General features: G+C 40.5%; 1 protein-coding gene across 4 annotated transcripts in view; it reads right to left on the bottom strand.

The window, feature by feature from the left end:
* DYNC1I1 (dynein cytoplasmic 1 intermediate chain 1) overlaps positions 1–13608 on the bottom strand; it is a 338688-nt gene that overhangs the window by 295332 nt on the left and 29748 nt on the right. For all 4 annotated transcript variants that reach the window (XM_007450661.1, XM_007450660.1, XM_007450662.1 and 1 more), the window contains exon 2: positions 2278–2394. In XM_007450661.1, the coding sequence (XP_007450723.1) occupies positions 2278–2385 (108 nt within the window). In that variant the 5' untranslated portion in view covers positions 2386–2394. The remainder of the gene's footprint in view (positions 1–2277; positions 2395–13608) is intronic.

Raw genomic sequence — 13608 nt, 5'->3', positions numbered from 1 at the left:
GAGGGGAGGCTGGGATTCTACATTGCCATGGGACTCCAAAGAGCAGAGTCAGGCTTCAACCACCCTGTCAATTTAGAAATGAGGAAACTAAGACTATGTAAAACTTTAATTCCAGAACTAGGTAGAGGCCCAGGAAGGCCCAGAGTCCAGGTGTTCCACACTCTCCACCACCTGCCGTCCCCAGTCTGCCAGGGCTCTGTCTGTTGCGTAACAAGCTAAACCCCCATCAAAGCTGCGTGGTATAGGAACAAAAAGGGTGGCCTGTTTCTACCAGTCTTGTTTGCCTGTGATTTCCCCCCAAAATGTGTAAAATGATGAGGATGAAGCAGACAGCATAATTTGGAACCAGATTTCCCATATCACTTTGCATTTTGTGGTAATTCTATGGAATTCAAGTTGGATATTAGAATGTCAGTTTAAAAGGAAACCGGTTATTAGTAAAGGATAACAGGTGCTTTAAAACTACAGTAAGTGTTGACATCTGAAGGAAAGGGGGCATAATAACTTAATGCTTTTATTGGCTTTGCATGGAAATGAATAGCCATTCCTTGTCAATTCTCACCTCTACTTCCCTCAAGACTGCATATGTAACAGCGAAGATCTGTAAAGGAAAAACATTACGCTCGCTGTCAAGGATAAATAAACTATGACATCAATCAAAGTGTAATGGTACCAAGAGAAGCAAGATACCAGAAGGCTAGAGAACAACTGCAATTATGTTTTACTTTGTTGGAAAATAATTGTTAGAAACCTTTTTACCTTGATCTCCCAGCCTTATAGTGTGAAATAGCACTTAGCTTGTAAGGCATCAGAACACATTCTTCTTTTCACTTAAAGAAAAACTCTGGGGCTTCCCTGGTGGCGCAGTGGTTGGGAGTCCGCCTGCGGATGCAGGGGTCACGGGTTCGTGCCCCGGTCCGGGAGGATCCCACGTGCCGTGGAGCCGCTGGGCCCGTGAGCCATGGCCGCTGAGCCTGCGCGTCCGGAGCCTGTGCTCCACAGCGGGAGAGGCCACAACAGTGAGAGGCCCGTGTACCCCAAAAAAAAAAAAAAAAAGAAAAACTCTGAGTAGGGAAGCAGCTCTGGTTTGCATACACACAAGCATATCACTCTGTATGTAGTTTCCTTCTTAGAAAACTACTCAAAAATATCTGTGGCATCTGGTTTTTGTACAAGATGTGGGCTATTTCTACACAACCACAACAAACTGGAGAATTAAAAATAAACTATTTGTTGGATTCTGACAGTGGAAAAAACCATGATATGGCAGCAAGGCATTGAATTGGGAATCAAGGGTCCTGGATTCGGGTCTAGCAGGCAGAAAAGCTACATTTCACCTCTGGGTTTCTGCTGCTTTGTTGGCATAAAGAAGGGCCTTAATGGAAGGGCTCTAAAATCTCTTCTAAATTTAACATCTCACATAGCGCAGTCTATACTATCCACCCCCTTACCAAAGGAGAAAAGTGCAGCTTTCCCTTTACTGGACCTAGGATTCTTATTTACCCTGAAAAAAATATACATTTAAGAAATCATGGTAGTGGGATGAATTGGGAGACTGGGATTGACATATATACACTAATATATATAAAACAGATAACTAATAACCTGCTGTATAGCACAGGGAGCTCCACTTTTTTGTACAATAGAAACTAACAACACTGTAAAACAACTATACTCCAATAAAAAAAATTTTAATAAAAATAAATAAATAAATTGATGGAAAATACTTTTAACTTTAAAAAAAATGAAAAGAAATCATGGTAATCCACTGGTATCATTGTCTATTTTTCTCCTAAAATGTTCTGGCCAGTAGTTTTCTTAAAACCTTCCCTTCACATTAACACTTATTAAGTACTAACTATATCCTAGGTATTGCTAAGTGCTTGATAAGATTAACTTTTTTAACCCTCATGATCAGACAAAATAAACACACTGCTATTCCCATGTTAAGCACAGGGAACTGAGACACAGAAAGGTTAAGGAATTTCTAACAACAGCGATATCACAGGCCACTTTCAGGGTTCTATTCAAGTCTGGGGTAAACCAGGGTTTCGGGACCTCTGGACCAAATGCTATCTATCATTTATGTGGTGCCTGGCCACTACATGGCAGATGTCAATAACTTTACTACTCTGAGTATGTAGACATCACTCATGATATTCAGGTATTGTAAAAGCATTCTTTTACAGGGTCCTCTTTATCCGTTTGACCAGCCTCTCAGAATCAAGTGATTCTCCTTTCCCCCTACCCCCCAACACCCCAGCACCCAGTACTTACCTCTTTCTTTTTCCTCTCCTCTTCCTTCCGTTTCTTCTCTTCTCTTATCTGTGCTAAGCGCTGTTTTTTGCGCTCTAGCTCAGCTTTTAAGTCACTTTTGTCAGACATGTTGGTTTCCTTGGAGCAAAAGAGGAAAAAAAGTGAATATACACAAAGAACTTCTCTCTATTATCATCGCAAAAATCATTCAAAAGGAAATCAAGCTTGAAAATAGAACTTTCTGGCAATAAAAGATTGTATACCTTAGCCTCTGTTGATGAATCAAATAAGTTAGATCTGGTCTCCCTCTATATAAAATCTTCCCTTTTCATGTACACATAAATATTTGAAAAAATACAGTGTTATAGTCTATTCTGGTCTGAAGAATAACAGCAACTTACTTCAGAATAAGTAACACATTTTCTGTACAAGTTTCTTAACAACTAAACAAAAAGTTAATAAGAGAATCAAAAAAGAACCATTACCATGACTTCCAATTTAGACGACAATGGACCAATTCATCCCCACACTGAGAAAAGAAAATAGGCTGTCATAAACTCTTAGACACATGCCCTGCTCAAATTTCTGTGGGCTCAACAAACATTCCTCCACTGAGACTGGGCACATGGAGATTTCATTTTGCCTAATATTATATGCATCAGGGAAGACAGCCACTGAAGACCTAACATGTTAATCTTCTTTTCCTGTAAAACTCCTCCTGAACTGTCACAATTAATTTCATCTCCAGTACAAACCTATTTCTATAAAACTTTCATTTGCATACTGAATGCAATATTGCTTATCCTGGCACTTTCCCTTTTCAAAGCAAAAGATATTTGTGAACACATGAATGAGGAGACAACACCATGGCAAGTTCTTGGGACAATTTATCTGAACAAGATTTTTAATGTTAATGGTGATGATGATCCTAGTGGTGATGGTGCCAGAAATTTCAAATAAAATGAGTTTGGAGAAGATTCTCACCAATCACAATGATTATATTTGTCTCTTTTCTGCTCCCAACTGGAAACTAAGAAAATGGAGACACTGAGACATGAAGAACTCCTCTCTGACCCAAATTCCTAAAATAAAGTAAAAAAAAAAAAAAAAACTAACCATAAATGTCATGAGTATTCATTTGCATATTACTTGTATGCAACTATGATGAATATATGTGTCCCTGAGTAGATGACAAAACGAGGGAAGGCAAAAAAAAGCATACAAAGCAATGAAAACTCCTCAAACTTACTGTCACTGTCTTTACAAGGTAATCAAGAACCTGCAGTCACCCTAAGACACTTTCAGATGAATACACACAGTTGGGAAGTGTACTGTGTTCCTACTGTCCTACATTCTTGCTCATAATGTGATGGCAAAGATTTGTGAAATAATAGCAATAATGCTCATGATAATCAATCTCTGCTATTCATGATCATGCTCTTCATTTTTCAACAAATATGTGTTGAATATTTAATCTGTGCTAGGCATTCTCTAAGGTATCGAGTACAAAGATGAGCAGAGCCAGATTCTTTCCTTCAAGGAGTACATAACTCAACTTTGTGAGCATGTGGTGTGGCTGGAAATGCTCCTTGAGAGATCAGCTTACTGAGTGCCAGATACTTTACATTTATTATCACATTTAATTACAACAATCCAAGGAGACCAATATGATTATGAATGCCTTTTTTCACAATTCAGATAACGGAGACTCAGCAAGACCTAAGACTGCATAGTCCATACATGGAAGGACTTCAATTCAAGCATGTCCGTGCTCTGCACCACTACATTCCACTGATCGCCAATGTACAAGTTCAGAGGGGATGCAGATCAAGAGAATAATCAAGATCTGGTGGAGTGGGCGAGGGTGAGCTTTAAGGAAGAAGTGGAATTTGAACTGGATATGGAAGGAGGTCAGGAACTAGCACAGGAAAGGGAGATAGAGACACACAAAGGCCTGCAGAAGAGAGAACCAGCAGGCTGTGTACAAGACACGCAGATGAATCCAAGTCAAGAAATACAAACTTTAGTTGGTAAGAATGGACCTGTGCAGGCAAGTGGCAAAGACTTGAAAATACGGAAAAGTGAGTTCCATTGGGTGTAAAGAGGGCTGGAAAATCAGCAGCTCTTTGAAAGAGAAAGTGACAAAACAAACACAGAATACAAATTTGCTTAAGCCTATTCTTGTCCCTGCCTGGGAAACAGATAGGAGCAGAAACTAGAAATACGCAAGCTGCAGGGAGGCTGGTGCCAACATCTATCTGGGTCGATTGCACCTGCACCGGTGAATGTAGAGACAGAATGTGCTGGGAATGTGGACAAAAGAGAGCCCAGCCAAGAAGGAAGACGTGACTCTTGGTAGCCTTTAGATGTGGAAGCAAATGAGAAAGATTCAGTAACAATTCAACTTTGAGACTGTCAAGAGGATGTCAGTGAAACTGGGAAGAGAAGGCAAATAAGGAAGTGATGAAAAAACTTTCAGTGTGTCATAATTTAAGTGTCAACAGGACTTCTGAGCAGAAAGGATGCAGAGATACAACACTGCAGGTGGGTTGAGAAGCTGGACGGGGACTGGGGCTGTGGAATGGAGCGTGAAGTCTCCTGCCAAGGCCTATTTAAACCTGAGTCACAAATTCATTGTCCTACAGGTGCCAAATAGATAACTGAGGAAACAAAGCAGTGCCTGAGGCCAGCCAGAGAGGAAACATTCTGCCTGCAGGAAGCAGCTCTATCCAGTTCCAATTTGATGGTTGACATGGAAGAACGTGGACCCAAGCAGTTAGATCTGATTTTTTCCCCAAGAGAAGCCATAGAACTGATAAAAGTAACATTTACCACTAAACACTGTTAGCCAGTAATTTTCAACACCAAAAAACCTGATGGGAGAAAACTAGAACCTAATTCCAGAAGGCATCTGAGAAGTTACATATATTCTTCCCCAATGGGGGCCAATCTGATCTATGTTTTCGATATTTTCCTGTTGTCAAAAACGAAATGTCTGATCAGAAAAATTACTGTTAAAGCAATAGTTGTGTCATCCTATGTTGAAAGCAGCCAGTGGAAACTTCTTAGGAAAACTGTAGAATTCTCTAAGAAGTTACCCTCTCCTCCACGTTCCCTTTTATCTCCCTTTCCCAGTCCATCAAAAGTATCTGGCATGACTTCAGTTACAATTTATGGTTGTTAAAGAGCAAACCATGTAATAGATCATCCTGTATTTGTTGTGATTTTCTTGCGAAGGACTTCATTCAACAGTGGGAAGTAAGGTGTATTCTCAGTACATTTCTGCAAAGGGCAAAGGTCTTAAAACTGATAAATTTGTCTGACAATGTTGGTCATTTAAGTTGGTGTTACCAGCCATAGAGCCAGTATTTTAAAAATAAACAACAATAACACCAAGGGAACTTTAAAAAAAATTATGTTATACAGTGACGTTTCAAGTAACACTTCACTTTTTAAAGGCACTAGAAGCACAACGTTAAAAGACAGCTAAAGAGAGTACCTTTCACTTATTGATTTTTGGATCTATTCCAAACTAGACACTTTGCATCAACACCTGGGAGAATAAGAAATCTCAAGAGAACACCTTGTAAAGGGTTTGGAAAGTACACATTAGAGTAAATGAATGGGCCTTTACACACAGTGAAATGGCTTAAATGGTGGCACTAAATGCAGTGTCAGCACTGAACTCCACAGGCTTTCCCGGGGGGTGGGCTTGCCAGTCTGGCCCACTAAATCTCCCTGCACATTAAACAAAGCAAATCGAGGAACAAAGAATGAAGAACATGAGTTACAGAGCTTCCTGGGGCTAATGTAGGTCATTGCAAAGGCAATTTTGGTGCTCCCAGTTTAAGAAAATAAGAGTCAAAGCTACCTGCTGCTAATTATTGCTCACTTGCTGCACACACATAAAAAGCTGGTCTCTTTCATTTACAAATGGCAAGGGGTCAAGTAGATAAATCAAACCCACCTCTAGGTGTATATCGCCTCCCTGTCTGATCATCCACCTACTCTCCCACCCACCAGCCAACTACAGCTCAACTCTACCCTGGCTTAGGAACACTTACAGCTGTCTCGCCCCAGCTCCATCCATGCCGGGGTCAGCTGATGCACTGTTTATTTATTTATTTTTTTTAATTAATTAATTACTTTATTTATTTTGGGCTGTGTTGGGTCTTCGTTTCTGTGCGAGGGCTTTTCTCTAGTTGCGGCAAGCGGGGGCCACTCTTCATCACGGTGCGCGGGCCTCTCACTGTTGGGGCCTCTGTTGTTGCGGAGCACAGGCTCCAGACGCGCAGGCTCAGCAGTTGTGGCTCACGGGCCCAGTTGCTCCGCGGCACGCGGGATCCTCCCAGACCAGGGCTCGAACCCGTGTCCCCTGCACTAGCAGGCAGATTCTCAACCACTGCGCCACCAGGGAAGCCCTGATGCACTGTTTATGATGCCAGTCCAGCTCTCCTCCTAGCAGAGTCCCATGTTCTGAATTTGCTTTCCAGGGTGACACTCCTCTTGCCCACATTCTCTCACAACCTGCCTGCACTTGCCTGATTCATGCTCCTATTCCCTCCCACGTCTGCATCTCAGCTCTCGCCCTCCTGCAAGTTCTCCAGCTATCACTGAGTACAATCCAATGTCACCTCTTTATTTTCTTTTCTCATCCTCCAAATTACCCCTACCTGACAACAGAAATCTCAACAGCTACTCCGTTTACTCTGGACTCCATACCCTAATTCCCAACTGTAACTTTTTTCAAATTTTAACTCCCTGCTTCTGATTTCCCTCTTTTCCCCTGGTTCACCTTATATCCCCTTGTTTCACTATGACTCATCTCCATCCATCCTCCCAAGTGTTTCAGTTCTCACATCTTCTGTTTCAGCCCATCTCTGAGCTCAGTAAACTGCCATCGTTATCTTCCAAGTAAATGAATCAATATAAGTCAAGAGTTTAATACTGTGCCTGGCAAATATTAAACACCTAAGAAAAGCTGTTTGTCCTCTTCCTCCTTCTCTTTCTGCCCCTCTTCCCCTTCCTCCTCCTCCTCTTTTTCTACTATTATTATTAATATTACTATTTTTTACCCGGCAAACTCTTTCCCCCAACTCCACCCTAATTCAATATCCAAAACCATCACTCGAAATTCACTGCAAAGGATCTATACCTAAAAAAAACTTTAACAAGAAACAAACAAAACAAATCAAGCTCACAGACACAGAGAACATATTGATGGTTCTCAGAGCTGGGGGTGAGGGAATGAGTGAAATGGGCGAAGGTACAAACTTCCAGTGAGAAAACAAATAAATCATGGGGATGTAACATACAGCATTGTGACTATAGTTAATAACACTGTACTGCATATTTTAAAGTTGTTAAGAGAGTATATCTTAAAAGTTCTCAACCCAAGGAAAAAAAAAATATAACTATGTATGGTGACAGATGTTAAACTAGACTTATTGTGATCATTTCACAATATGTACAAATATCAAATCATTATGTTGCACACCTGAAACTAATATGATGTTTTATGTCAATCATACCATAATAAAAATAAATTAAATATTAAAAAGTTACAGTGAGAAATACATTAAAGGTATAGCATGCTTCTCAATCTAAATGGGTTATAAAATGGAATGCACGTGGTTAAAGAGATGTGACTCGAAGAAAAAAATATTTTTAAACAATTAAGTGTAGTCATTTAATAGTAGTAAAATTCTTCTCCATTTTTCTGTTTAACATAGGGATTACATATCAAGCTGTCCCAGGCAGGCATCCTCCCCTATCTTACCCACTTCCCCCAGTGGATGGAGAGGCACGTGGAGAAATGGTTTCTTCTCTAGTTAAGAAGTTAGTTACAGGGAGGGTCACTCCTGCTGTTCCATCAGAAAAATGTCTCACAGTCCTAAGTCTCAAAGAGGAAAGAACGTAGAGAGGAAGGAAGGAGGAAAACACAAGAGAACAATATGGATACTCAGGAAGGTAAAAACAAAAGTCATCTCACACCTGCCCTTTTCTTCTCAATTCACCCTGCATCTCCTTCACATTTCTTACTCCACACACATCCATAAAGAAAGGAAAATGCTCGACTTTTCTTGTACCCAACAATGAGACCCATCACCTTCATTTCCATTTCTGCACATATGGTCATGGGATGGTTCGATCCTGTTTAGAACCAAGCGTCTAACAGAGGAGAAGCAAAGGGTTTAGCTCTGTTTACACAGCTGCCAAGCAACAGAACCTCCTGAGGCTTAGCTTTTCAACCGTCTAGATCTCTACTTCCTTTCAGTTGTCTAAGTTGGCAGCAGTTTGAGATTCCATTTCTAATGCTGGCATATGCAAATGTATTTTTAAGCTTAAAGTCAGAATCCTAGGACGCTTAAGTCATTGCCCAGCTGTTTCCGAACGCATTGAAAAAACTACCTAGAAACAAGCTCTCTTTTCCTGCCTAAAAACAGTTGTTCCTGTCAGCTCTTCACTATCAACTACTGAACTTTGCATCTGTCACTAGGTACATGTAAGAAATTTGATCTTTCACAACCTCCTTCCACCTGCCTGGCTTCTTATACAATATAGCTGCCTCCTTCCACTTGGATGGGAGGCCAAGGGATGAATGGGACCACAACCATTTTTACAGCTATATCACACTGTCAATAAAAAGAGGGTGAGAGAAATCTCAGAGGGAGTTGGCTGGTGAAAGATGTGGGAGGGTTAATATGCTAAATTTGTACAGCCACCCGTATACTGGGAAAACAAACATTTTGATAAAATCCATCTCATGGGGGGTGCCCAGGCCTCATCTACTCATATTGTAGATGAGTTCCCAAATGTTTGGTCTCAGCATCCCTTGGGACTCTTAAAAATTATTAGTGACCTCAAAGAGCTTTTGTTTATGTGGGTTACATCTATTAACATCAACCATGTTAAAAATTAAAACTGATAAAACTTTAAATACCTAATAATTAATTCTATGATAACAACACTAACCTTTTAACATAAAACTTTTATGAAAAAATAGGCACACTTTCCAAGACAAAAAAAAAATCATGAGGGTATTTCTTTTATATTTTCACTTCTCTTTTTAATATCTAGCTTAAAAGAAGTCAACAGGATTCTTACAGGTGTTTGTGCATTCAATCTGTTGTGATGTGCTATTTTAGTTGTAAAGAAAATCTGGTCTCACATGAATGTGTATTCTGAAAAACAATGAGTATTTGAATAGCCTCTCGAAGTAATTATGGATATTCTTTGATATTACACCAAAAATCAACAAATGGCAGTTTCCAAAAGTTCAGTTGCAATCTGAACATGAAACCACACCAGTCAATGAACTTTTTTGTACTTTGTTACAGTAAAATCTATTGGTCTGTTTTAAACTTTGAATGAATCTTTTATTCATGTATGATTTTATAACATTATGCATTGGTTGTTTAGAAAATTATGCAGACTTCTCAAATACTGACACATTCCATTGTACAACATGCAAAAATCACATTTGGTACTATCATTACCAAACTCTTCAGAAGGGTCTTTAGGTATGGTAAAGCTGTCCAACTCATGGTGGCAGATATAAGTTTCCCAAAACTCTAATTTTTGCTTGAAGCTCAAATTTTATCATTAGCAACAAATATTGTCAATTGTGTTCTTGAAGTGGCAAGCTCACATCATTGATTTTTGAGAAAATTTCTGCCAAATAACCAAGCCTAAATAACCATGGTTTGTCCATGAATCGTAGTTTCAAGTAAAAAAATAGTATTTCTTGAAAAAAGGCGGCTAATTTAGCTCACAACTCAAACACTGCACAAATGCTTTTCTCTAGAGAACCACTGGACTTTGGTAAGCAACAGAAGTGCCTTATATGCCCCCATTTGTCACACAGAAAAGACGTGTGCTCAAGGTTAGAGATTTAATGTAACTAGTATTTTTTTCCGCTTCATGAAGGATACTCTTAAGTGAAACTATTTGTCTTTTTAGCTGCAAGTGTGTGGCAGTGAGGTGCAACACCACTACTAGGAGTTTGGTGCCCTGTCTCAATTCATGCTAAGGTACTAGCAGTTTGACCTACCATCACTTTCACACAGTCCTTGCAAATGTCAATACAGTGAAAAAGACAAAAAACATTTTAGCATTATTATGAAAATAATTTTGACCTTACAGACCCCTGAACACATCTTGGGATTCACGGGGATCCTCAAACCACACTTTGTCTTAATCTACTTCTGATAATATGGAGTTGATTCTAAAGTCTATAGAGACATTTACTGAACAAAATTTTGCTAAGAGTTTATACTGGCAACCTAAACAGAGGGGGTTAGAGCTCTTTCTTTTGCAGAAAAGAAGAAGTAAAAGATAACAGGAATAAAATCACTGAGCATAGAAAATTCAGATCGGAGTCAAGAAACTACAATGATTTAGAAATATATTTATAATGATTTAAAAATACCAGGAAGATCTAAGACGTCTGGATACATCATTAGAAAGACTGGATTTGGGGAGATGAGGCCTTGAAGAAAAGGTTCCATAGAACTTTGTGTGAAGGATTTCTTATTCCTCACTTGCCTACACCAGGTAATAGGTAAGGAAGACAAACTAAGAAGCCTTCTCTCACTCCCCATTCTCCTCCCCCCATAACACACACACACACACACACACACACACACACACACACACACACACACACAGAATTAATGGGTCTTCTTCACCTTGCGAAGCGAGTGAACTAAGATGGTTGTTAAAGTGAAGGCTTCTCTGTTATATGAAAAGTTTTTATTCTTTTAATTTTGCTGCTTTCACAATTACAATTACACATGTTTGTTTCAAGATAAGAAACTTTAAAGATTACATAATCCGGTACCAGTATTTTACCCATAAACAGGGAAACTGAGCTGCATTTATCTAAAGTGTACAACTATTAAGTGGACGAGTCAGAACTGGAAACACCAAAACTCTTTATTTCTTGAATATTTTTCATTAAAAAATGCTTCCCTTTCAGGGTTTACTTATTCAAGATTTCACTCCCTTTAGTCACAAGAAAGCTCTTCTTAAACAAAAGGCACTTCTGGTGGATCCTGATCAGTCTACTTGCAATCACTCTCTATCACCACCTGGTGGCAGCAAATGTAAATTGCATGGGAGAGCTGACAGAAAAGACTTTGCCTCTGAAATTTCCAGCCACACCTCCAAGCCAATACTGGGTAGTCCCAAGCACCGCAGGAGTTTCATCTACATAGGAAGGATCTATTTATGTTAATAGAGAACAGGTTTGGAGGGAAAAAAAATCTTCGTATATACATATAGTTAAATATTTATGTTGCGTGTTCGAGGCTTCTCTTAATTTTATTCATATTGGGTTGGTTCTTGACTAGGAAATCAGGCAATATTTCCACAGTAAGCTGTTAGTATCTCTCTTCTTGGGTTTGTGAGCTATATTTAAGATTGTGTCTGCATAGTGTCTCTAGCCCTACTTTCATCACTTCAAGATTCTAAGCTACCCAAATTGTACTGCCTCAGCTGTAACTTGAGCACTGGCAATTGCAGCGCATTAAACAGGAGAGCCTCTCCAGCGCTCAGCACAGAGGCCCATTATGCTAGAGAGAAAAATCAATCCATAGGGTATCTGCCCTCTCATCTAGTTAACAGAATAGAGACGAGAGCTCTTAAATTTTAAAGGACTCAAAACCCATTGTCAGCTTTGCCAAAAATTCTGGAAAATTTTGAGTCATTTCTGACCCCTACAGTGCATTCCATCCATTTAAAGACTCAACGTGCTTCTCTTTGGAAAAGGAATTGTTCCTCAATTAAGAGATTCATTCATTCATTTCTTAGAGCATCTTCCCTTGGGAAACACTCAGATGATATCAAGAGTCCTTAGGAAATGAGCATTTCAAGGACCATCCTTGAAAGAATATAAAACTAAAGATGGAACAGTTAGGACACTGGAAGAGCAATATTTTGGCACTGGGTCCCAAAGAATCAGGGCAGAAAAGGGACTGGAAAACAGAATCAGAAGAAAGGAGATGGGAGCCTTCTGGACAATATCACAAGGAAAACTAGAGTGAAGAAAGAAGTGAGGCCTTACACAAAGGATCCTGTAAAACACCTAACCTCAGGTTGAAATAGATGGGAAAGATGTATCACCTGCCTAGGCCAGGTACCAGTAAAGAAGCCAAACAAAGAAGGCTACCACCACTACTACACTTTATATGAGGTTACGTATCTGTGCTCCTAGGGGTTCGAAAGCACTTCAAAGCAAATAAAAATGAGCACTCTCAGGGAGCACGTGCAAAGTGGCAGGTTCTCCACAGACCTGATGTGAGCTTCCTTTGGCACTTGCACAGTGGCTCCTCAGCCTGAAACTGAGCTCACAGTAGACTTTCAACAAACACTTGCGCTATATAAATGGGTTAAAGATGGCCCCTGTGTACTGGCCCCTATGCTGTTTACTTCTTATCAGGCTAGGGCCACTAGATTTGAGCACCTACCAGAATCAAATACAAATTCTTACACCTCCAGTCGCTTTAAATACAGCTCAAACAAGCACATTTTTAGCCACTTAGAGATCTTCTGCTTTGCATACCCTGCAAAGTTGCACCCACTATCTGCCAGTCATAGATAGGACAATGCTGTGGCTATGAGAGACCTTTAGCTGCCCTTCGGCGCTCTCTGATCCACAGGCTCCCCCCCTTGCTCCAAGCAGCACCACCAGAACACATGGCCTTCCTCTGATTCCCTCTTCCCTTTGTGGGTGGTGGCCCCATGCTGCTGTCCCTGGAGGGTCTCCTTCTATCAGGGACAATCCCCTCTCATGCAGTCCCATCCAAGTGCTGCCCATGTCGTGCCACAATGCCACCTCACGATCCTGTTTCTCCCTCGATCAGCCCTGAAATCCTTGAACTCACCATACCCGCCCCCCAGCCAATTTTCAGCAGTCCTCCCAATTTTACACCTAGTATTTCCAAGCCTGCCCTCACCTATCCATGCCAATCCACACAGCCCAATGCCAGGCTTCACATCACTCGTCTGACAACTGCAACCCTGTCTCCGTGCAAACCTTGTTCCCGATGACCCTCCCCATCCTCCACAGGGAGTCAGAATGAGCTTTCTGTCATTCAAATCTGATGAGTACACTCCCTTGCCTAAAACATGTCCATGACTCCCTTTTAGTTGCAAAATGTATCCCAGCTCCCCATCACGTAAGATGCTCTTATTGCCCACCTCTCGATCCCCAGAGGCCTCCTCTCCCTATTTCACATTTTACTGGCAGGTACCAAGTTGTTTCCTTCCTTTGTACCTTTGCAAATTCCAGAAATGCTCTTCTCACCATTCATTACATGATGATGCCTATTCATCTTTCTCTCTCGGCTC

The sequence above is a fragment of the Lipotes vexillifer genome, unplaced genomic scaffold, assembly GCF_000442215.2.
Source record: "Lipotes vexillifer unplaced genomic scaffold, Lipotes_vexillifer_v1.1 scaffold172, whole genome shotgun sequence".
Classification (NCBI taxonomy): Eukaryota; Metazoa; Chordata; class Mammalia; order Artiodactyla; family Lipotidae; genus Lipotes; species Lipotes vexillifer.
This window is presented reverse-complemented; position numbering and strand designations above follow the sequence as displayed.